This window comes from Arachis ipaensis, chromosome B4 (genome assembly GCF_059453495.1).
Source record: "Arachis ipaensis isolate K30076 ecotype BB chromosome B4, ASM5945349v1, whole genome shotgun sequence".
Lineage (NCBI taxonomy): Eukaryota > Viridiplantae > Streptophyta > Magnoliopsida > Fabales > Fabaceae > Arachis > Arachis ipaensis.
In genome coordinates, this window is record NC_142439.1 from 126,011,254 (window position 1) to 126,037,096 (window position 25,843).

A 25,843-nucleotide genomic window follows, 5' to 3' on the forward strand; every position below is an offset into this window, starting at 1 on the left:
TTTGAGGCCACATTGTAAGCCGCGGTTGACCTTTATTTCATTATTTCATTGTATTTGGCCTACTAAAATCACCTAAAAAATATGCATTATCATTTTGAGGCCCCATTGTATTTATCATCTTTGTTTTATTTTACCGGAAAATGTTTTTTTTTTCTTTTTGATCATGAAAGTATGCATCGTTATTGTTGTGGACGTTTGTGGTGGAACAAAAGAGAAATAAATATGCAGCACAAAATATATGCGCTATCGGTATAAATATAAAAGATGGAGGGTAATAATAAGCTGCTTAAAAAAAATCATACTTCAAACCCCTATATTGCTGAAATTTAAAATGAATTTATTATATCACCAATTTTATAGTGTCTATCATTTAGTGTCGAATTTTTATTGAATTTCTTTTTATATTAAATTTTAAATATTTAAAATTTATTAATTTTTATATTTTTATATTATAGAGTTTAGCTTAACTTATATATATAAAATATACCTGATACGGGTATAAAGAAATTTAAAAAATATCAATATCATTAAACATTATTTCTACACAGAGTAGCCATCATAGAAAAATTGGAGGATAGAAAAAGAGAGAGTGTGTGTTGAGAATATTTTGTCACAAGATATTTTCTGTATAATGTTCCTCAAGTTAGCAACCAGATGAGATATTTTTTAACTTGCATGCATTAGTTTTTATATGTACCAATGTATTTGACTGGTACACTGATACCCATTAACAACCGTTATTTTTTTAAAAAAATCGAATAAATATAATTAGTTATATGAGTATAATAATACGAATATATACAATTTTATAAATTATTAATTTAAATTATATCTATTTAAATTTTAAATTATAAATTAATATAAATTTTATAATTTAAAATTATAGTTATTTAAATAAAATTAAATTGATTAAAAAATAAAAATATACTAATACAATTTAAATCGTATTAAAACATAAATAAGTTTACAGTCTATAAATAAATTTTACGTAAATAAATGAGTTTAGTTAATGTGACAGATGAATTTTGTGCAAATAGTAACACTTGTCATCTATCCAAAAATAACTTAATGTAAAGTCGACTACAAGTGAGTTTTACCGTCAAATAATAGTTCCAAGTAAACTCCTTGATAGATGAAAGAAATTAAAGGGTCACTATCACTGGCTTAGTTAATAGAAAATTGTTCAAAATCCAAAGTCTAAAGTTTCTAATGACTAGTAATTAGATATTCTTAATTCTTGATTTAATTGTAATCATTTTATTTTAATTTGAAAATGCTATTGTGAGACAAAATTCGTATCTATGTAATTCCGCATCATCATGCAACCAACACATCATATCGAAGTGGAACTATAATATTCTTAGTTACCACAATACACGAAGCTACCACGGACAGCCATATAAAGCGGGCTAATTAAAAGAAGGAAGAAGCTGCGATTGGTGAGACCATGAGAGGGAACAGGGGGAGACTTGGAGCAGGACGACAACGCGGCGAACGAAGGCAGTTTCTTACTCCCTGTGGCGGTGGCTCCTGAGCGCAATGGACGATGACGGCGGCAGAAGCTATAAGTTTAAAGGGATATATTTTTCATTCAAATTATTAAAGTGTATACAAAAGTATATACTATACTTTATCTTAAACATTATAACACCACATATCCTTACTAAGATTCTTATGATTGATGCATCAAACATAAATAGTTTGGTAGCAAAGGAAGTTTGAAACCAATTTCAAAATACACAGAAAGAAAAAAATAAACTAAGCATATAATGTTATTTAACTTGGGTATTTTGGAACTTACGTTGATACTTATGCAGATATTCCTAAAAAGAGTGCAAGTGCACGTACTTATTTTTTTTGGATATTATATATGATACATTTTTTTTTAATTTTTTTACGAATTAATATTTAATTTGGTCTCTTATTTGTATCTGTGTTTTAATTTAGTTAATAAAATTTTAATTATTTTTTTAGATTCTAAATTTTGCAAGCATGACTCACATTAATTCTTAGAATAATTTCTAGTAAAAAAAATTAATAAAATGCGACATAGACAATTAAATGCTATGTTAAAATTTATAAAATAATATCATTAAAATAGTCCAAAATTAATGTGAAATCATTTGTTTAAGAAAAAAACAATTTAATAAATATCACTTACATTCTACTCAACTTTCTATTAAGTTTGTACACGAAAAATTAGTCTAAGGACTAATGTGAATTTAATTCACAAAATTTAAAGAGTAAATAGAGTTGATTAAACTTCAGCATTAAATTAAAATTCGCTTACAAATAAAAAATTAAATTAAATATTATCAGCTACTGAACCCTATCAGCTACTGAAACCCACGTTCTCCATAGCCGCTGGACTAGCCTAACCTCACCTATTCAAAATAAAACTTCAACAACCACCGCAGCCACCACCACAACCTCCTCTGCCACAACCTCCTCCACCGCCGCCACCACCACAACCTCCACCACCACCGCCATGACCTCCACCGCAAGCAGAAGCTGTCATAATAACTACGCCACCGTCTTTGATTCCGCGGCTATCGCTTGTATGAGATTTTGGTTTTGGAGCAGTAGTGGAATTAGTTGTAGTTGCAGTTTTTGTTGCACGTGCATCTCTCTTCTTATCTACTTTCTCTTTAGCATTCTTCTTTCCACCACCACCGAAACAAAAACAATCCATATAGTTCGTTGCAGGAGAAAACGTAGAAGAAGAATAGAAGATCCACCCAAGAGAAGAAGGAAAAAACACAGTAGATTAGAAGAGGAAGTTGGAGGAAAAAGATGTAGAAGAAGAAAAAGATACACTAAAAACTAATCGCGTAAGATAAGAAAGAAAACATGTTTGGAGATGTTTAGCTATATATTGTTACAAAATTAATGTGGCCACCCAATAGTTCTATTTTTTTAAATATAGGAGAATAAATTTATAATCTTAATTCTTTTGCAAATTTTTTTTCTCTTTAACTACCTCTATTTCTAGTAGAAACAAATCCAAACACTTTTGTGTGAACTTCTAAAAATATATATTTTTTTAAGTAATTTTTTTAAAAGATTTTTTTAAAAAAATAATAGCAATTTTATGTTTAGATATTTTATATAAAAATATCTTTTTATTTATTAGTTATGTTTGGATCAGATTCAATAATATAAAAGTTTTTTTTATTTATAATGTTAAAACATATATTTTAAGGTAAAACAAAATTTTTTTTGAAAAAAGATATAAATGGCAACTTTTGAAAAAAGATGTTTTTATTTTTATTTTTTTAGTTTTTTTTAATTTTACTATTAAAGGTTTACTAAAGACACTAAAAATTAAAAATATTTAATTATTAGTTGAAATGAGATAGGGGGTGAAACAGAAAAGATTGAGGGATCAGAATCAATAAATGAGATAGGAGGGGATACAATGAATCCCGGCAGGGCCTGAATGGGTCGCAGATAGAGTGTCCGGAGTGCCCCTTATTAGTTGCAATGTTTATTGCTAAAGGGTATTATCGGGAATTGGCGTTGTTATTAATATTCTCTATATTGTTCTATTCAATCAATCTTTATTGTTTCCTTAAATAATGCTATAGTGTAGTGAGTGTGGTGAATTTGTGATCCTCCTCTTTAGCTTGCACTAAAAGTTTCAACTTTCTTGCCACCCTTTACAATACAATTCAGGCTCTACATAGATCAGAAATTGGCTTGGTTTCACAGGATACCCTTTCAATATCCCTCATTGCATTGCTTGCCACACTAAACAAGTTCCTAGGAGGAATGTCCAAATAAGGTTTTTGTGATTCTCTGATTAATTATTTCTTTTATCTCATACTCTATATGATTTATTACACCCTTTTGTGTTGGTATATGCTTTATTGTAAAGTATAATTATTGTTGAGTTTCTGTTTTTTATGTGCAATCACTTATGAGTAATGACAAACATATGTGCATTGACCATCTTAAATTGAAAATCGATGACGTTTTGGTTCAGGTCTCTCATATGTCATCGTCTTTTACATTGATGAAAAAATTTATGATGATACCTCAAAATACTTGACCATTTTCACACTGAGATCAAGGAAATTGCCTTATGTCTAGTCAGTTCTCTATCATTTAACTGTTTGGTTTCGAAGTCTAAAGTTCAAATTATATTTCTTAAGCGCATTTCTTTGATTCTTTGCAGTACTATCTCAACTGATCTGGATGGAGCTCCCTTTGGGTAAACATTTCCTACTTTTATCTAGCTGAATTCAGGAAAATTGCTTTTTACCAAGTGATATTGAAAAAGCTGAGATTGTTGATTTCTCGGAAAAGAATAGTTGTTATTTCATCTTTGCACAACTGCATACTATTTGTTGTATGAGGCCAATGAAAAGGAAATGGCAAAATAAATGCTAATCTCAATTGCTATTTGCTATATTTCTTCTGTCCTTCAGTTTGACCAACCTTCTAAATTATATATTCCTTCTAATTTGCACAACTGCTTTTTTTTGGCTTGTTAAGATTATCCTTGAGAGGGGGTGTTTGAATAAAGGATACCAAATCCTCTTTCTATGCAATTAAGGAAAATATCAAAGTTGTATAAATTATTAAGAGTAACGCATTCCCTCGTAAGGTATATGGCATTTCTTAGTTTGCTTACATTCTAATCAGCTGTTGAGTATGTTTTCTTTCATGTACATTACTTGATTTTTATGCTGTTGTAGTCTTTGTAATGTGAAATGTTTTGACATCCCTGAGCTCTCTGTTTGTGCATGAGACTACTAGTGTCCCCTTCAATGCATTCCTGTGGAGTGAAGTCTGGTAACTTTATTTTACTTCTTGTGTTGAAGCTTTTAAGCTGAACTGCTGAGCACAAATATGTTGCAGACAACTGTACTATTTGTGAGAGAACATTGTTGTTCAATTGACCCCTTAGCGGCATTCTTATGTTTCGATAATGCTAGTACTTTTATTTATTCCCCTTAATAGGTGCATTCATGCTCTCACACAAGCACATGTGTTGATGGACATAATCCACATATTATCAGGAAAGATTTGCCCTTCTCTTGGACTAATGTATATGAGGTCACTAGTATGTCTTCAGCTTTAGGTAAACAGAAGTTTTACCTAGTACTTTGCTGTGTTCTTCAGTTTCAACTATAGCTTTGGGATATTTTTTATTGTAAAATTGTAAATTAGCTTGCCATTTGATTCATCTCATCTTTTTAATACATGTTTGTTACTTCTAATTGGGTTGATCTTTCAGGACACCAAAATTAACAATATAATTAAATTATGCTTAATTTTTCATATATTCCTGACATTAGGATATAATCTTTATTATCAAATTTGTTTATTTTGAATTCAATTCAATTCACTTCAAACTTGTTGTTCCAAATGGGCTTGCAGCAGGTTGCTGAATTTGTTCTCCTTCATGGTCCTTGATGGCTAACAAAGCCAAAGAAGAGTCTAACACTGCACCTTCTGATCGGTGGTACGACATTGTCCTAGGCCCTTCCTTCAAAGCTGAAATACTCATTTACTTTTGATCATTAGCTATGTGCTAATGATTGATGTAACATATTTGTAGTATTTGTGTTGTTTAAATTTGTATTATGCTTTATTACTTTTCAAGAGAAACTTTTGTATAAATATTTTGAATTTAATGAAATATTTCATTTTGTAGTAATTAATTTTAGTATATTTATATATTATGTACAATAATAATAATTATTAGTAAAAATAATTTAAAATTTTAGAAAATGGATAAGTTATTTCTAAAAGAGTGAGTATAATTAAAAAAGTTTTAAGATTTAGCGACAATAGTAATGGCAAATAAAAGTGAATAATATTCTTTAAATATTTAAATTTTAAATCTCAATTTCATTTAAAATATAAGTTCCATATAAATTGAGAGTATCTGTTGTTTCAAATCTTTTATTTTATTGTCCATTTCTTTAAATTTTAATGGTTTAATTATTCTGTATTTATAATTAGATTTTTATATTTTTTAATTGGATCTCAATATTATTTTTAATTTTGTAATTAGGTCTTTTTTTAGTATAAAAAATATTAGAAATAACTAACTATTTATCCATAAATTTAAAAGTATCCACAATTAAAAATTTAATTAGATTTTTAATCACATATTTTTTTAAAAAAATATTCTATTAATTTTAATATTTTTGACATAAAAATAATCTAATTATAAAATTAAAAACAGTATAAATACTAAATTAAAAAAAATATAAATATCTAATTATAAATTTGATAAAATTATAAAAATTAGTAGAATAATTTAACCAATTTTAATTATACAATTTTTAAAACCGCATAAATTAACACTAATTTCATATAAACTTGTCAATTTAATAATTCCTTCATTAATATAACCAACAGAAAACCATGGTACTTTGAAGTTTGAAGGGATATATTTTTCATTCAAATTATTAAAGTGTATACAGACTATATACTATACTATATCTTAAATATTATAACACCTCATATCCATACTAAGACTCTTATGCTTGACGCATCAAACATAAATATATAGTTTGGTATTCCTTTGCTAGCAAAGGAAGTTTGAAACCAATTTCAAAATACAGAGACAGAAAAAATGAAAGACAGACACAGACCCATACTGAACCCTATCAGCTACTGAAACCCACGTTCTCCGTCGGCCATACGGTACCATAGCCGCCGGCGGACTAGCCTAACCTCACCTATTCAAAATAAAACTTCAACAACCACCGCAGCCACCACCACAACCTCCTCCGCCACAACCTCCTCCACCGCCGCCACCACCACAACCTCCACCACCACCGCCATGACCTCCACCGTAAGCAGAAGCTGTCATAATAACTAAGCCACCGTATTTGGTTCCGCGGCTACCGCTTGTATGAGATTTAGGTTTTGGAGCAGTAGTGGAATTAGTTGTAGTTGCAGTTTTTGTTGTACGTGCATCTCTCTTATTATCTACTTTCTCTTGAGCATTCTTCTTTCCACCACCACCGAAACAAAAACAACCCATATAGTTCGTTGCAGATTCTAACTAATGACTAAACTACTTCGACTGCTTAGTGCTTATTGCAATGCTTGTATTGGTTAGTTTAGTATGAAAGACAAGTTTAAGTTTCTGTTTCTATTAATAACAGCTTTTAGAACATGCGAGGATGTTTCCTCCTCTTTCTCCTTCACTAACACGTCTTCTTAATCAGGTAAGCAAAAATCTGCTAAACTACTAAAGCTCAATGATAAAATTGTGAAATAATAAGAAAAGAAGAGAGCGAGGAAGAATATTATATTTTGTAAGATTGTATTTTTTGATTGATTGAATTGAATTATATTATTAATGTAAAATTAAATATATATAGAGTATTGGCCTAAAAAAGATAAAAACAAATAAATATAAGATAAGAACAACTAAATATAAGATAAGATAAAATAATAAAAACTAAAATTGTAATTGAATTTATGTATTTTGTTGGGTTGAATTTGTGGGATACGAGATTTCTTTATTATTGTCATGGGTTAAGGTGGAAGAATAGCTTAATATACCCCGCAAGCTGATAGATGTAAGATGTCAATAATCCAATAAAATATAAAGTATATAAAATAATTTTTAATTATTTTTAATATCTTTTTTAATTATATAACATATTTAAAATATTTTTTAATAAATAATAATAGATTATTTCTAAACTCATTTTAAAAATTTATATTAAGAATAAAACTAAATATAGTGGCATGTGATAATATTTAAGTATATTTAAATATGTATAAAAAATAATTTTTTATTTTTTATTAAGATACGATTAGATACAATAGACACATATATCGAATAAATACCAATAAATATCGTGTCTAATTATTCGTGCTTTATAGTTAATTATAATGTCTACACTCTAGAATACTTTTCCTATACATTGATTACATATATCTAAATTATTCTAAAGTGATGATATATAATATATAAAGGTGCATGTACATGCATGGTTTATAGAATACATATCCTACGTAGTTTATAATAATATTTAGGCACCTTATTTTATTTGGAAGGAGGAGTTAAGTAGCTTTGATTAGATTGTATGTTGTACGTACATGATATATTATTCTTTAATGAAAATGAAATGAATACGATGGTAAGTGATGATGATGAATAATGTGTGTAATGAAATGAGAATGCAGGGCATATTGGGGATATGTGAAGTGTGAAGTGTGAAGTGGTAGGGTGATTGGTCCCCACACAGCACAACAATAGATCCTTGCGTAATTTTTAAACTACGGTTAAGGTTGTACTTGTACTTGTACTTGCACTTATTATTTGTTATAGGACCATAAACAAAGTTTTGTGTTTTTATAAAAAATCAGTTATTAAAGTAATTATTATATATATTGTTTTGTGTATTTTTAAGAGGAGTGTTAGGGGATCAACAAAAATTATGATATATAGCCATTAATTAGCTATCATAAATGTGTTTAACGGTGGAATATCCAATGGTGGAGGATTACTCATTTTACTTTTGATAGTTAAGTGCTGGCTAAATTTTAACAAAATTGTTAGTCCTCTAGACTTTTTCAATTTTTAATATAAATTTTATATTTTAATATATATTTTATATGAATGTATAATTAATTTGGTAATAATTGAGATAATAATCTAAAATAAATTTAATATCTGTAATTTTGTGTCGCCTAGCTATAACACCTATAATTATATATTTATTGTATTTAATATATATTATCTAATTATTCAAACGATAAACATGATGTATTGGTTAGGAGAGGGTGGGCATTATTGGAGAGGTGCAGTCTTGTCTTTTCTAGGTTTAATTTAATGCAAGGTACGAAATGAAAGAACTCAAACAAAAGAAAGAAAAATAATTAATAGAATCTGAAATGTGAAAATGACTTTAATTTCATTAAATCAATTAGGAATTTAATTAGGACGTTATATCTAGAACTGGAAGAACTACTACCTAGTCTACCATGTTAATAAATATATACTATTTCTAAGTCCTGAAAGTCCAAGTGATTTTGGATTTGAATGTGGAGAGAATTATTCACAATAAGAAGTATCAGCCGACACAATAACATGAACAAGTTAGGTCATTGGTATGGGCTTTGCTGCTCAAAATGTTAATAAGGAAAATTCAGGAACCCCCAAACTTTAAAACACAAAAAAGGAAAGTGAGCATAGGAAATTTTCTTTTCTTTCAAAAACACTATTTCCTTCAATACATATAAATGTGAAGACAATAGAGATGATAAAAACATTTCTACCATCAGATCCACATTTTTTGAAAAAGATGAGAAATACAAAGAAAAACATTTATTATCCCTTTAACGATTTCAATTATCAAATACATATATTATAATAAAAATATTATGTACAAACTAAAAATTAATCAACAAATCAATCACTATATATTTATATATAAATATACGTGATATTTAATTTGTTTTTAATAAATATTTTATATGAATAATTGATTTAGTAGCTAATTTTTTTACACATAATATTGTTTTATTGTTATTATACATTTTAGGTTTAATTAATTCATACATCAAATACTTATCATATCCATATAAAAATATAGTTGTAAAAAGTAGGGTTAAGAATTTATAATATATACCAATATATCAATATTAACTACTTTTAGAGTCTAGTATTTATAATTTAAAAAGTAGGGTTAAAAATTTATAATTTAAAACATAAAAAATATAATTGTAAGATTTTTTTTTTGGGGAGCAGAATTTTGCGTATAAAACTTACTCTATTGTCCATATTATTAAACTTTAGATTCTTAATGATAAAAATTGGGTTTATAATTTTATACAATAAAGATGTTAAAAATCTATATTTATAAAAGAGCTCCCACATTAATAATGTCAATTTCATCATCTATATTGGTTCTTTAAAAATTCAAATATTTTTTTTCATCTAAGATAATCCTAATTTCATACAAAAGTCACAATTTAGTTCTTTTTTTTTTTTTTTTGAATGTTTTATACGGTACGGTGCCTTTGAGGTGCATTCTTTATGGAACTTGAAAGTATATGAAAATGTTTGCAGTTGAACATAAATCTTAACATAAAGGTTTATTAATCTTTTTGTTTTTGTGAACATAAATCTAAAAGAGAAACTCAGTAAAAAAAAAAAAAAAGAACAATGAAGAAGCTCCTAAACTATACTGTTCATAAGCAAAGGAAACAAGGTAGGTGATACTGACTTCATAATTATTTTGGACTCCAAATTAAGCTATCTAGTGAGTCACGAGATTTGCACTTTCTTCAATTAGCACAAAACGCAGCTATCAAATATATAATAATGTTCAATTGTAATGTCATCTTTTTTTATATTTATACTCATACTTATTAATTATACTTATATGATAATATTTCTATACATATGGAGTTTTTTTTTTAAATAAAATAAAATTGAGGGGACCATGCATGTATTCTCAGAATCTCTAATAAGCTTTACTACCAATGAAACCAACTTGCTTTATTTGAGGGGATCTGGACACAACAGTAATAATAATAATAAATGATTTCATGATATGGATATCTGTCGATTTGAATATTAACATACACTTACATGTGTTATTTTATTAAAGGATTAGATTAAGATGGAGACATAAAATTGTGTTTGACAGATGAGACATAAATAGAAATAATATGTCCAGAAACATTGAATTAGTGTATTTTGTGTCTATTATTACAGGAAGGATACGGAGACATTAACAAAAGATACAACTTATTTTTTATTTTTTTTATTATTTTTATTCTTGTTAATTTTTTATAATTATATTTTTTATTATTATATTTTTCATCTCAAATTTTTTAAATAAAAAAAATAAAATAAATTAAATTTTTATAATTTATTTTAGTTTATCACTAAATAAAATATAAAAACACAAAATTTTATATCTCTATCTATTAATATCTTATCCTATTCTATTTTTAGTATCTTGTGATGTCCTATTCTTATAAACAAACGCAGCTTAATATCCTTCAGTTCACTTGTTAATATCAAATCACTATCATGTCGGTGCTTTTGTTTCTTGGTGGGTTAGCGTGCTGTTAGTCCATGATCAATTATCATCATTTAGCTAGAACCTACAGAAAAGAGAATCTTGCTAAATATAGAATATGGAATATATATCTCATTATCTCAACCCCGCCATTTGCATTATATTATTTGAAGTGAACGAAATAAGACAAACACAAGTCCAAAAAAAAAAAAAAAAATCGAAGTGCTATTAGTGGAATAAACAGCTTCTTAAAGCCTTTAAAATATAGATTCAAGTGTAATCAATTTGACGTAAAATTAATAATTAAAAATCGTTAGATAAAAATTTAACTAAATTAATCAAATTATTTAACGATTTCATCTAACAACTTTAAGAGAAATTAATTATACTTAAATTTTTATCTAATTATATAAAAGGATAAAATACTAAATTAATCTCATATATTTAGACGTAATCATATTTTTTGTTTTTAATATTTAAAATATCCTATTTAAATCTAAAAATTTTTTTTATTTAATTTTATAATTTTATCATAAAATCAAAATTAAACAATTAATAGAATATCCTACATCTATTAATATATAATAGGAGACAAGTAATGGTTCTATGCTCGACACGTGTAGCAGTTTCTTGAATGACAAGTGGCATGCAGGGTAAGTAAGAAATTTAAGCAACATACAATGGGTAAATCTGACATTACAATGCACATGAAGTAAACCAGTCATATATATAATTCAAATATCCACTTTTTGTCATTAAACAATCCTGGCGGGAGACCTGAAACTCTCCACTACTTCTCAACCTGGTAGGAGACCTGAAACGCAATGGATGAACATTTTGATTTAGTATCAGATGTGAACGCCAAAAAACTTGCATGGAATTTCAAAGTATTTGTAATAAGGGTGTGGACAACTCCAAACAAGTTCAATGTCAACGAGATTGGCTCCATCGAAATGGTACTTCAAGATAAACAGGTAGGAGCATTTATTACAAAAACATAACTGTGCTTTATATGTCATTGTTGTGACTTAAACATGTTAAAGATATACTCACTCTTTAAGTATTCACTTCGTTGTCACAGGGTGGCAGGATTTATGCAACCATACCAAGATCACTGGCAAAGAAATACATTAGTGTTATTCTTGAGTTCCACATGTATACTATGAGTAACTTCATAGTTGTTGACAACATGACCAAGAAAAAAAACGGTGTTAGTAGGTGGGTACTTGTGTTTTCACATAGAACAAGGGTTGAACATATAGAGAATCCAACTTTTCCTTTGGAAGCATTTCGATTTAGGAACCTTGCAGAGATGCATACAGTCGAGAAAGTAGAGGATCTTGAACTGTTTGGTGAGTCTAATACTATATGTAATGATATATAGACATGTTTGAAATTTATAACCACTTGAAAAGCCATATCTAAAAGTGTGTGTCTTATTGTTTTGTAGATATAATTGGAGAAATTGTTGGAAAGGAAGATCCAAGAGAATTAGTAACTAGCAAGGGAATAGAGACTAAGCGCTTGGTTGTTATTGTGGAAGACTTGGAGTAAGTTCTATGTGTTTTTATTAAGAGATGTATGTTGTTTATTTGGTTTTTTTATTTATATAGTAAGCTTGAATTCCTGGGGCTGATGACAGGAAGAACAGGTTAAGTTGTACTCTCTTTGGCGAAACTGTTGACCAGATACTCCCTCACCTTGATGAAGATCGACTTGAACCACTTATTGTGATCCTCCAATATTTTAAAGCAACCAGATGGAATGGCAAAACTTCAGTGCAGAGCCACTTTGAACTGTCCAAGGTCCATGTCAACCCAGAACTAAAAGAAGTTATGTCATTCAAAAAAAGGTCAGTACATTTTAAAAAGAAGTTGAATGTTTTGTGGTCATATAACATTGTTTTCAAGGGTAGGTTATCAAAAGCTTAGATTCTGCAGCCTTTTATTCGAAGCTACTAGCTTATCAAATTTACCTTTTAAAATATAATTTTATATTCATGTAACACATTTTTTTGTTGAACAAAATGAAAAAAAGAATATTTTAAAATAAAATTTTCTAATAATGTAACGCATTTTTTTGTTGAACAAAATGAAAAAGAATATTTAGTTCCCATAAAGTTCTTCCAAAATAAGATAACCAGTTAAAAAAGGTTATCTTTTAACTATTAACAGATATTTTGTCAAACCAAATATACAAAATGATTGAGCATCCAAAATTATCCTTTCAAATTTGAAAAAAATGCAAAAATGTTCCAGCTTCAACTTTTCAGTGGTTATGCATTGGATTTAGTTTACATTCCTTTAAACTAATGCTGCCTAGATAATTAAGTCACATTAAAATGTCGAATATACTATTTAAAAGATAGATCAATATATAAACATTCTGAAAATAATTCAAACACACACAGATTTGGTTTGGTAACACACAGAGATTTGGTTTGGTAACAGTATGTTGTCTAACCATTTAACACGTGAATTGCAGCCTAATGAGCGGCTCTGAGTCAACTTCAGTGAGGATTAGCCATCAATCGACCCAAAGTTCATGGGTTGGGACTGATGAGCTCAACAATGGCACGGCTATTGTGAAAACGATCGAACAAGTTTTAAAGTCTGTTGAGGTAAAAGTTATTGTAATTATGAATTTTAATGCTGTTTCAAAAATCAGATGAGCTATTAGGTAAAAGGTCTTAATGTGTGTAATGCTTCCCAGGAGGGGCCAACCTGGATTGCAGGTACTATTGTCTCAATCAATGCTGGGAAGGATGATTGGTTTTATAAAGCATGCAGGCGATGTCCAAAAAAAGTGGAAACTCCTATTGGGAATAGGTACGAATGTGCAAAGTGTGGCCACACCCATGGTTGTGCAGCACTCAGGTGTGTGTTCTTAATTTGAGTGATTATTAACAATTAGCATCTTCATTTTACTTGATATTTGTGATCTCTGTACTAAAACTATTATTGCTATTATCACGTGAAACAACAGATATAAGGTTGAGGTCATGGTCTTTGATGGTACCGGAAGCATTACATTGTTGTTGTGGGACAGAGAAACCAACCAGCTGTGTGGGAAAGCAGCTGAAAAAATTGTAGAAGAGGATGTATATAGCACACCAAATCCTTATACTATTAGGGATTAAAGTTATAATTTTGTTTTTCAAAATATTATAAATTATATACACACAAATACATCTAATTATTGATTGGGATTTCAGGATGCTAAAGAGGATGAATACCCTAAAAGTCTAGACAACATGATGGATAGAATGGTGCTTTTCAAAATCAATGTGAAAAGTGGTAACATAAAACACTATGATCAGATTTACACAGTCATGAAAGTGTGTGATGATGAAGAAACAGTTGCAAAGAACAAGCCTCAGCAAATGGACGTTAGCACATCTATGAACATCACTGTACGTGTATACCTATTCCACTTTAATAAGTTGATGTTTTTCCAGACCATACAATTATATTTTTTTATCAAAATGTACATTAATATCTAATTACGAGTAGGGTTTCACTTTAAATAGGAGAATAGAGGTAGCAACACGCTGGAGATGTCCGGACATGTTGTTAATCTTAAGAATGATAATGATCCTCAGCTTACTGTGGTAAGTATATGCACATGTTTTGAATATATAAAAAAACGTGATTTAGGTTTTGAAATTATTCTAAATGAACTGTCATGCATGTCTTTGTGTAGGATTCTATGGAAGACTGTGTTGAAAGCCTCAAATACAAAACACCAGCTAAAAGAATTGCCGGCAGTTTGAAGTATGGTTCGGTTGTTGATGAAGAATGCCAGCTTTCAACAAATAGGTTCACCCGAAAGGGAGGGAAAAAACTAAAGTCTCAAACATCTGAGGCGGATAATTAAGTATTAACTAAAGTTGACAAAGCTATTTAATATTGATTGTATTTGTTTAACCATAGACTATTTGTTTTGAAAGATGTTTTATATTTGGGGATCAGAAGACTTGCTTATGTGCAATGATATCCAAAAAACAATGTATTATCGTGAATATATTTTGAATGAGACTTATATTATATATGATTTATAATATTATGTTATGGTGTATGAAAATATATGTCTTAAACATAATCCATGATGAGTAATACCTTACAAAATTGGAACACAGAGAAATTGATGTTAGAACTTATTTTTTACGTGATGGATTATAAGTTAACACAAATTTGACATTATATTAAATACAACTAACCTCCTAAATGGGAGTTTCTAATTTACAAGGACTATTTACATATTGACAACGACTATTGATATAGTCAAGTAATCCAAAATATCACTTTTCTTTAGAGTTTATTTCTCATTTGTGTGATGCTTGGGAAGCCTATTCATAATAGTTAACGCGAGTTATAGAATGGTGTACAAAGGACAAAAAACTATTAATTAAACTTCATTCTTTAACCATGTATAATTATGGTGCAAAATGATTTTCAACCTTGGAGAAGCTATATCTAAAGCCATATCTAAAATGTGTTTCTCAAATTGCAAGGTAAATAACATAGAAAAGCAGATTGGTTTTTGAATGGGAATTCAATTTATGAAAAAGTAATAGAAACTATTAATTAAACTCCATTCTTTAGATATGGCTTATTATTGTGCTGAAAAAAATTTTAATAATAAAAAATGCTACGTAAATGAAATAGAAGATTATATTGGTTTTTAACATCTTTTTATGACAAGGTCCATAAAGGGATGTCTGACTAATTATAGTAGCAATCCCAATAAAAACTTTCAACATCTTTTTATGACAAGGTCCATAAAGGGATGTCTTTCAAATAAGATATGATCCTCATTCAGTAAGATAAAGTTGATGGATCCTTATACAGATTAAGTTAAAAAATTCTCCTCGACAATTACAATGATGAAAGACCCCATATATGATTTTAAGAGATAGTTCAACAGGTTTCACGAATAACTAGAAACGAAAAAGCAAAGGATCTAAAGGCATAAAGAAATTGGATAACTTGAATAAAATAATATATCTACTAATTGCTCGACTAAGTGACAAGAAATATAAAAAAGTTGAATAAAATAATATATCTACTAATAAAAATGAGTAACAATTTGGTGGCAGGTATGGTATTGAGCAAGAATATACTGTTACAGAAAGACCTGGCCACCGGTGGCTTCCCTGGACCACAGGTAATCCAACTTTCTTTTCCTTTCTTTTTTAATTTTTTTAATCTCCTTTTTTTATGAACTTTTTTAACCCTTTTTTGTTTTTCTTTCTCTTTGAGTTTGTCTCAATTTAAGCTAGGCTTGCATCTATTATTGCATTTTATGTTACCTCAAATTGCTAACTCTTAGTAATTTGTTTTGTCTTTACCCAATTGTCCACTCATGTGTGGATTGAATTTTCCTTAATTTATTTCATTAATAGTCAATACCTATATGACTATGATAAAAAATTACATTCATCATTCACCTACCGCATATATATTTTAATTTATGAGTGTTTATCAACCTTTTTTTTTTTATTTTTTACACAATATCGAGTACAATAAAAAAGCATTTATAATATTTAATTATTTAAAAAGCATACTTGAATAAACAATTTTGTAATTAATTCTTGATTTAATTTTTTTAACTACTGTATAAATAATCAAAGTGTTTGATACTATGAACTAGAAGAAATTAATAAAAAATTGTCTGGTAGGAATCTCAATTCTTGAAACCACACATGAAAAGTATAATTATAATATAGGAAGCTTTTCACCTGTTCTCGTGTACTCTTTGAAATATGACTATTTTATTGTTTGTAACCAACCAGATTTAATATAAAAAAATACAAATGGTCTAGATTTAAGAAAAATTTTTTTTGTGGATATTCACAAAGAAATTGTATGGTAGACATGCAACCGTTACATCCTTTGGATAGTTTATTTGACTTGAAATGTCTTTTTTATTCAAAGTAGCTTCAAGCTAGTTTAAGTAGATATATATTAAAACTGTATCACTCAGTGAGTTAAGCTGTTGATTTTGTTGTAAGATTTCTATTCTTTTCTAAAAAATGAGCTTACATATTTGCTTAATAAAAAAAGTTGCTTAATAGAAAATGATACTCTACTAGTAAGGCAAGTGTTATTAATTTGTTTTATTAGAAAAAAATAAATATGATATATTAACTGGAATTGTCACAATATATTTTTAATTTAATTAATCGAATGTAAAATGAGTTAAAAAAATATATTTTTTCTTTAAATTAATAGAACAATAAATAGGACAATTTTAATATTAGTATAAGTTAAATTTAGTTGCTCTGTAATAGTATTAACAAAAATTTGTGCAAAAACAATATTACTTATATTTTAGTTTTATCGACTAAACACATTTCAAAGTATAAGTATTAAATTTATTGCGCTAAATTTTTAAGGGTAATATATAATTTCACAATAAATTAATTTTATCTCATATTCATTAACTAAAGAAATAAATTTATTGAAATATTTTTTAATTAATTAATTAATGACAAGTCTTTGGAAAAAAACTAATTTCATAATTTTTGTTAACTAAATTATGATATAGAATAGTGATATGGATAGTTTTATGGGTATAATTTGTCAAGAAATAACTTAGAAATTGACAATAAATAAATAATAAGGGGTTATAGAAAAAATAAATAATAAATTTTGTGCATCGTTAACATTATTGGTGAAGAATATTTATTAAGAAAATTAAAATATTAAGTTATTAATTAACATCTTTAGGTGAAAGACATCAGAAGTCAAATTAAAAAAAAAACCCTAGAATTATAGACTTGCAAATTTTGTAAAGCTATAATAAATTATTTTTTTTTGTATAAGAAACCATTTAATAAAAAAATTAATATTAATATTAAATCTATTATCGTTAAATTATATTAACTAATTGCTTACACTTGTAAGTTAAGGATAACTACTTATGCTACTTATAATTTGATTAGATAAAAAATTTTAGAATCATAATTGTGCTAAATTAATATTCTTTTGTTTTTAAATCTTTTCTCTTATTTTGTTTTATGATAAAATTTAGTTTAACATTTTCAAAAATAATGGTAATTCTTATGAAAGAAACAAATGAGCACATATGAAATTTTTTGTTGTGATTTTTTAGAAACTATTTAGAATAATTATCTTTTAATTTAGATTTTAATAAGTATTATTATTAATTTCTTTTATACCCTATGATAATTAAAAAAAGTAAACGAAACGAAAATGATCCTAATATTATTAGTAAATTAAAGATGAACGAAGGAAATATTGAATAAAAAAAAATATGTCAACTTTACTATTAAGATGTATGTGCAATATTTTTTACTTATATTATGTATTAGTTTTTCAAGATAATAATATTTAGTTTCACCTTTAATATATTATAAATAAGTAGAAAAACAAAAGCAAAGAAACAAAAAATTTAAAAAGAATGAGAAAAAAATTATTTTTAATTATAGAGATCTATTTAACATTTACCACCAGATTTTTTTTTCTTTAGTTTTTCTTATTTAAAATGATATAGTAAAAATAAATCTCAATAATATATTATAAAGATATTTTTAAAACGATATGTTCATGCTATATTTAAATACTATTATATAAAAAAGAACTAAAAAAATCATTATATGCAAAATAAATATGATTGTCTTTTTAATTTATCTATATTTATTAAAAAAATAATATTAATATTAAATACATTGAATAATCTAAAAAAAAGAAAGTAAAATAATATTATATATCCAAATCTTTTTGTTAACTAAGTATAACGAAGTTAGTTTAATATAACAAAAATCAGTTATAACTAATATTATTTAATTATATGTTTCTTTTTTCAAAGGATCACAGATTGCTGGAGTGGTTGTTTCATTTGATCCCAAGCCTATCCAGGTGAGAAATGACCATTACAAATATCAATTTTTTTTTGAAAAAAATAATACCTTAAGATTTAAGAAACAGAGAATACCATTTCCAACCCTACCTAAAAATTAAACCGATATTTTTCATGCTCTCATATCCATTTACTTATCTCTATGAATAATTTTGTTGCTCATTTTTTTCACGCAACAGAAACCAACAAAGTCTCTAATTACTTAGATAGTTTTAAAGCATACTCAACAAACTTTTATTACTTTAAAGATTCTTGAGATGAAATAATCTCTTTATAGAAAAAATTAATGTATTTTATAATAATATTTGCAGGAATCTAATTATATTATAATAAAATTTATAATATAATAAAAATAATTTTTTAAATTTGTAAAGTAATGAAAGTTTATTAAAAACTAAAATATGTTAAAATTTATTAAAGACTAATTCAAAATATACTTTTTAAATATTTACCTTTAGAAAAAATAAAATATCAGTTTAAGAAGTCACTAGCTAGATAGGACCACCCTCCTCTTCTATAAGAGAATGCTTCTTTGTCGTGTGAAATCGTATTCCAACCTTATTGGTTTTGATGAAGTCAACATTATATCCAGTTTGATTTTTGTGTTTGTTTCTTATTTTTATCTTTGGCGTTCTATTTTCAAAATTTTGTGAAGAAAAATTAAAAATAGGTGATAAAATTAGAAAACAACTATTCTCACTTTTTTATTCCTAAAATTCTAAAAATGAAATAGCAAATAATAACAGAAAATTTACTGTCTTTGAATGATTTAATTATGTTTCTTGTTTGTTACAATTCTGATTTCTGTTTCATAGATTCTGGTTGTTGCTAAATGAATTGTGCTAAACTTGTTAATTTCTAACGTGCAATGATTATTAGCAATGGAACAATTTAATCCATTTTGTCATTAACAAACGTCATTGTCATAGCTATAATTTTAGGATTAGGACCATTGTATTACACCAAAATTGTTAATTAGTTCGTCATTGATAACTTTGAATCTTATCAAGGAATTATATTTTACAATTACCACTAATTTAAGCTGTCTACATTTATAGTAGATAATGTAAGTGTATATCTACAAAATTATACTTTGTGAGTCATTCTCTCCTTTTTCTTTTTTTGATTTACATTCAGTATGTTAAGTATACTATTTATGTTAGGTAAATTATTCTTTTATTTTAAATATTAAGTTTTCTAAAAATTTATGTTGATTATTCCTTCTTGTTTTTTGGCTAAAAAATCAAGCTGCTCCAAAAGAATTTATGCTAATTATTTTTTCTTGTCCTCTTAAAACAAACTACTATCATTAGGTATTGCTGTTTTATTCTAATATAGTTAGTTATTATTAATTGTTAATATTGGTGTTTGTTTGTTTTTTCTCTTAAAGGAGATTGATAAAAAATATTTACGGATCTTTGGTGAACACTAAATGCAAATTGTGCATATATAACAAATTGTTGCGTCATGATCTCGTAAGATATTTCTATCTTATACTTATTTGCTTTTATATGTTTATATTATTCTTTTGCACTTTTTTTTATGTATATTGTTCTTTTGATGAAATATTTGCCTATCTTTAAATTATTAATAGAATTCATTCATCTATTAATATTCTTTTAAGGTGTTGTTAGCGGACATAAAAATTACATTATTTTTGCTACCTAGATTCTTAGTTTAATAATAATATCACTATGAACAATTAGGTTTTCCCAAGAATTGGATGAGTTTACCCAGACATATCCAAGAGTTTAGGGATGACATCAATAGATTCTTGGACTATGCTTACTCTGTTTTGCTCTTTTTGCCAATTAAATTTGGATGTTTAATTTTGTCAATGGATATATTAAATTTAGAAAATAGCAATGGCTAACAGAAGTGTGCGATGAGTTCCGTCCAAACTTGAAAGGTTGCATCTTCTTCTACTATTCTTGATAGGTGTGGCTCTGTCCTGCACCCAGGACAAGTAGATATCTCATTCTTTGGGGACTTTGCCGCTACTGACGAACCGAAAACTAGACTAGCAAACGTGTTCTTCTCATTCTTTATGGTAGTAGGAAGCGTGCTTACTGCTATGGAGAATGAAAAGCCACCATCAAGGATAAAATTGAGAATTTTCCAAACGTTCTTGGAGCTACCAAGCGCACACCCAATGGGATCCACACCCAAAGACATAACACCCATAAACACCCAATTTATCAAAAGACCCTGAGCTCTATACCACACACTGATGTTATACGCTGCATCCTTAGGTTACCACCGTATACCTCCTTTCCCATCCAATTAGTGTTTTACAAGAAGAACACGAACACCTCTGTCTCTCTCCGTCAAACACACTTTCCATCCCTTGAACGCTCTCTTAGCATCCCTCTAATGCGCTATCTGTCAATCACTTTTTCCGTCCCTCGAATGTAACACTACATAGTCATGAGCTCACTGGCGCAATTGGTATCGGAGTCTGCACCGGCGCAGCCGGAATAAGGGTCTCTACCGGCGCAGCTGGAATTGGGGTCACCACCGGTGCAACCAAGCCTAGTCTGTAGGGGTGGAAAAAGGCCAGGCGGCCTGCCAGGGGCCTGCAGCCTGGCCTGTGTTTGGCCTGGCCTGGCCTGGCCTGTTATAAAATAGGTACAGGCCCAGGCTCTTTTAAAAGCCTTAATACATTAATAGGCCAGGCCCAGGCTTACTAATTAGCCTTATAGGCTTGTCAGGCCTGCCTGGGCCTGTTAAAATATAGTTAAATATATAAATAATTATTTATTATTAATAAAAGTATGAGATATTTTAAATTTATTATATTTTATTATAAATATTTTTATATATTTTAAATATGTTAAAAGTTTAAAATTTTTTACAAATATTAAATATATGACATATTACATATAACTATTTTTATTAAAAAATAATTTTTTAAATAATATTTTTATTTTTGTAAAAAAAAATTAGCAAGCCTTTTAACAGGCTTCAGGCCAGGCCAGGCTGAATAACAGGCCAGGCCTAGTACTTTATAAAGAGCCTATAACAGGCTGCAGGCCAGGCTCAGGCCAATCAACTGTATGACAGGTCAGGCCTGTTAAGAGCAAAGCCTGGCCTGGCCTGGCCTGGCCTGTTTCCACCCCTACTAGTCTGTAAGCTAGTCATGGTGGCCATCATCGCCGCGGAATCTACTTTGTCTCGGCTGTAGAGCTATCAATGCTAATATCTACCTACTAGATTTTCGGAGTACCTGATAAGATGGATCTCTCTCGTCTAGCTCGGCGGCCCCATTTTCAGCTTGGTTCTCGAGCCCATCCTCCGTTACTAGAGTAGACGATGCACTTGTAAACTCAGGCGCCACCGTCCTTTTATCCTTGCCGGTGCCGTTACCCTCACCAGAGCTCTTTTGATGATTAGCTTCTCCGCAGACATCGGCTACGCCTTTTAAGACTCCCTCTCCTATACGGAACCTCGGCCACACACCACAGCCATCTTTATGATTGGGTTCTTGATGTTGGACACGTCAATCAACATGATCCAGGTCCCCAGTTGAGCCTTCTTTGGTGACCTTGTCGTCAGCGAACCAACAAAAAATCCGACAAGCAAACACGCTCTTCGCATTCTTCATGGCAGTGGGAAGCGTGCTAGGTTTCTTGGCCACGTTCCTTCAGAGATTCCCGACTAAGTTGCCAAACTCAATGCAGCTGCATAGAACATTGCAATGCTCATCATTGGCAGGGTCCTTCTTGGAGGAGGCATTGGCTTTGGCAACCAAGTTGTACCCTTGTATCTTTCTGAAATGGCTCTAGCAAGGATTCGAGTAGCAGTCAACCAACTCTTTCAGTTCACAACCTGTTTTGGAATCTTGGTTGCAAACCTCATCAACTATTTTACTGACGAAATACATCCCCATGGACGAAGAATCTTGCTGGGCTTGTCAGCTATTCCGGGACTTCTGATGCTTGTTGGAAGTATTTTCTGTGCCGAAATACCTAACAGTCTTGTGGAACAAGGAAGGTTCGACGAGGCAAGAAAAGTATTGGAGAAAGTAAGAGAGACTAAAAATGTTGATGCCGAATATCAAGATCTTTGTTGAAGCCAGTGAAGAAGCACATGCTGTTACTAGCACCTTTAGGACACTCCTGAAGAGGAAGTATAGACCCCAACTTGTGATAGGAGCCTTGGGGTTCCGGCATTCCAGCAGCTAACTGGCAATAACTCCATCCTCTTTTATGCTCCTCTCATTTTCTAGAGTATTGGGTTTGGTTCTAATGCGTCATTGTTTTCATCTTTTATCACCAATGGAACTCTCCTCGTCGCCACAGTCATCTCAATGTTTTTAGTCGACAAGTTTAGTAGAAGGAAGTTCTTTCTGGTTTTGAAATGATATGCTGCATGGTAAGTATTATTGCTTGTTTATGCTGTTGTCCTAGTTGTTTATGCTGATTAATTGCTTATTGGACCTCTGGTTTGGTTGATTTTCAGATTGCTACTGCTGTAGCTTTGGCTCTGAATTTCGGACATGGCAAAGAACTTTCTAAAAGCGTCAGTTACTTTCTTATTATTGTGATATTCTTATTTGTGTTAGCTTATGGAAGATCTTGGGGTCCACTAGGATGGTTGGTTCCTAGAGAGCTCTTCCCATTGAAGATAAGATCAGTAGCACAGAGTATAGTGGTGTGTGTCAACACGATCTTCACTGCACTTGTGGCATAGTTGTTTCTCATGTCACTTTGCCACCTCAAATATGGGATCTTCTTGCTGTTTGTTGGCTTAATTATCTTCATAAGTATGTTTATCTTCTTCCTCTTGCCGAAAACAAAGCAAGTTCCACTTGAGGAAATTTATCTCCTCTTTGAAAACCACTGGTTTTGGAAGAACATTGTAGAACATTGTAAACCACTGATCTTATCTCCAATGAGAAGAGCTCTCTAGGAACCAACCATCTTAGTGGACCCCAAGATCTTCCATAAGCTAACACAAATAAGAATATCACAATAACAAGAAAGTAACTGACGCTTTTAGAAAGTTCTTTGCCATGTCCAAAATCCAGAGCCAAAGCTACAGTAGCAATATGAAAATCGATCAAACCAGAGGGTCCAATAAGCAATTAATCAGCATAAACAACTAGGACAGCAGCATAAACAAACAATAATACTTATTATCATTTCAAAAGCAGCTTCCAGAAAGAATTTCCTTCTACCAAACTTGTCGACTAAAAACATTGAGATGACTGTGGTGACGAGGAGAGCTCCATTGGTGATAAAAGATGAAAACAGTGAGCATTAGAAACAAACCCAATACTCTGGAAAATGACAGGAGCATAAAAGAGGATGGAGTTATTGCCAGTTAGCTGCTGGAATGTCGGAATCCCAAGGCTCCTATCACAAGTTGGGGTCTGTCTGTACTTCCTCTTCAGGAGTGTCCTAAAGGGGCTAGTGATAGCCTGTGCTTCTTCACTGGCTTCAACAAGATCTTGATATTCGGCATCAACATTCTTAGTCCCTTTTACTTTCTCCAATACTTTTCTTGCCTCTTCGAACCTTCTTTGTTCCACAAGACTGTTAGGTGTCTCGGCACAGAAAATACCTCTAACAAGCATCAGAAGTGCCGGAATAGCCGCCAAGCCCATCGAGATTTTCCATCCATGGGGATGTATTTCGTCAGTAAAATAGTTGATGAGGTTTGCAACCAAGATTCCAAAACAGGTTGTGAACTGAAAGAAGAGTCTGTTGACTGCTCCTCGATTCCTTGCCGGAGCCATTTCAGAAAGATACAAGGGTACAGCTTGGTTGCCAAAGCCAATGCCTCCTCCAAGAAGGACCCTGCCAATGATGAGCATTGCAATGTTCTCTGCAGTTGCATTGAGTTTGGCAACGGGAATCTCTGAAGGAACGTGAATTCAGAAGTTTCACCCCTCCATACATGAAACCGAGAGCTATGCCCCCCACCTCATGCCAACTTTGTGCCTGAGGCACAACTCTACCCACGCGTACGCGTGCGCGTCATTTTTTCTGAATAACACACCACGCGTACACGTGACCTACGCGTACGCGTCGATTCCATTTAACCTCACCACGCGCACACGTCCCTCTACGCGTACGTGTGGATTGCCCTGCATCAACCTTCTTCTTTTCTTCTCTTCTTTCCATTTCTTGCCTTCTTCTTTCTTTTCTTCTATTCTTTCTCCTCTTCAACCATCATCCAACACTACTAAACACCACCTATAACCATTTCTTTTAGTTAGTTGATTAGTAGTTATTTAGTTTAATTTTGTTATTTTTCTATTTTTCATTATAAGTGTTGGATTATTAATCTTGTTACTGTTTCTTGCTGCTGATTATTGATGAGATGTTCTTTTAACATCATTGTTTTTAATTTTCATTGTTGGATTTCTTTGTTGAGGACACATTTAGGTACTTGGTTTTGAGTTTTCATGTTCAACATTTGTGAATACCAAATACATGTTACATTGCCTTTAAACTTCTTAACTCTTTTGAATTGCATGTTTTGGCCACCATGCATTCATCATCCATTGTTAGGCAATTGTACATTATGAATGCATTTTTTTAGGGTGCTTGTTTAGGATTGAACATCACCTATTTCATGCATTGAGATTTTGGAATTGTAAAATCGAATCAAAAGCTTACCTGGTGACATATTTTTGAGCTTTTCAAGCTTTGTGGACCATGCCTGCTATGTGATTGATTTTAACTCTTACGTCTCTTTTTCTAAGTTCCATAGCACCCATGTCTTCCACCCTTATGTCACTTAGGTGTTGCAACAACTTCAATATGTGTCATTGAGTGTTGTGTAAGTTTCATATACCATTTTGTTCACTAAGTTTACTTACACATCAACCAATGTCTATCTGTTATCCATTTCACAATTGCTTGATTAATTGCTTGGATGCTTTCATGCTTCTTCATTAATTGTTTGCTTATCTTAACTTACAAGTCTTTTGAAGTATC

At 30.0% G+C, this 25,843-nt stretch overlaps 1 protein-coding gene and 2 pseudogenes across 1 annotated transcript; 2 read left to right on the plus strand and 1 right to left on the minus strand.

Annotated features, from left to right (window-relative positions):
• The first annotated feature begins 11,814 nt into the window (after positions 1 to 11,814).
• LOC148569116 (replication protein A 70 kDa DNA-binding subunit A-like) lies at positions 11,815 to 14,941 on the plus strand. The gene is made up of 10 exons (XM_088485406.1): positions 11,815 to 11,986; positions 12,094 to 12,364; positions 12,463 to 12,562; positions 12,655 to 12,864; positions 13,497 to 13,632; positions 13,725 to 13,888; positions 13,998 to 14,112; positions 14,227 to 14,424; positions 14,542 to 14,622; positions 14,715 to 14,941. The coding sequence occupies exons 1-10, from the start codon at positions 11,837 to 11,839 to the stop codon at positions 14,886 to 14,888; spliced, it is 1,599 nt and encodes a 532-aa protein (XP_088341532.1). The 5' UTR covers positions 11,815 to 11,836; the 3' UTR covers positions 14,889 to 14,941.
• Positions 14,942 to 22,671: 7,730 nt separating this feature from the next.
• On the plus strand, positions 22,672 to 23,588 carry LOC107636986 (sugar transport protein 14 pseudogene; annotated as a pseudogene).
• Positions 23,589 to 23,667: 79 nt separating this feature from the next.
• On the minus strand, positions 23,668 to 25,532 carry LOC107636987 (sugar transport protein 14 pseudogene; annotated as a pseudogene).
• Positions 25,533 to 25,843: the final 311 nt, after the last annotated feature.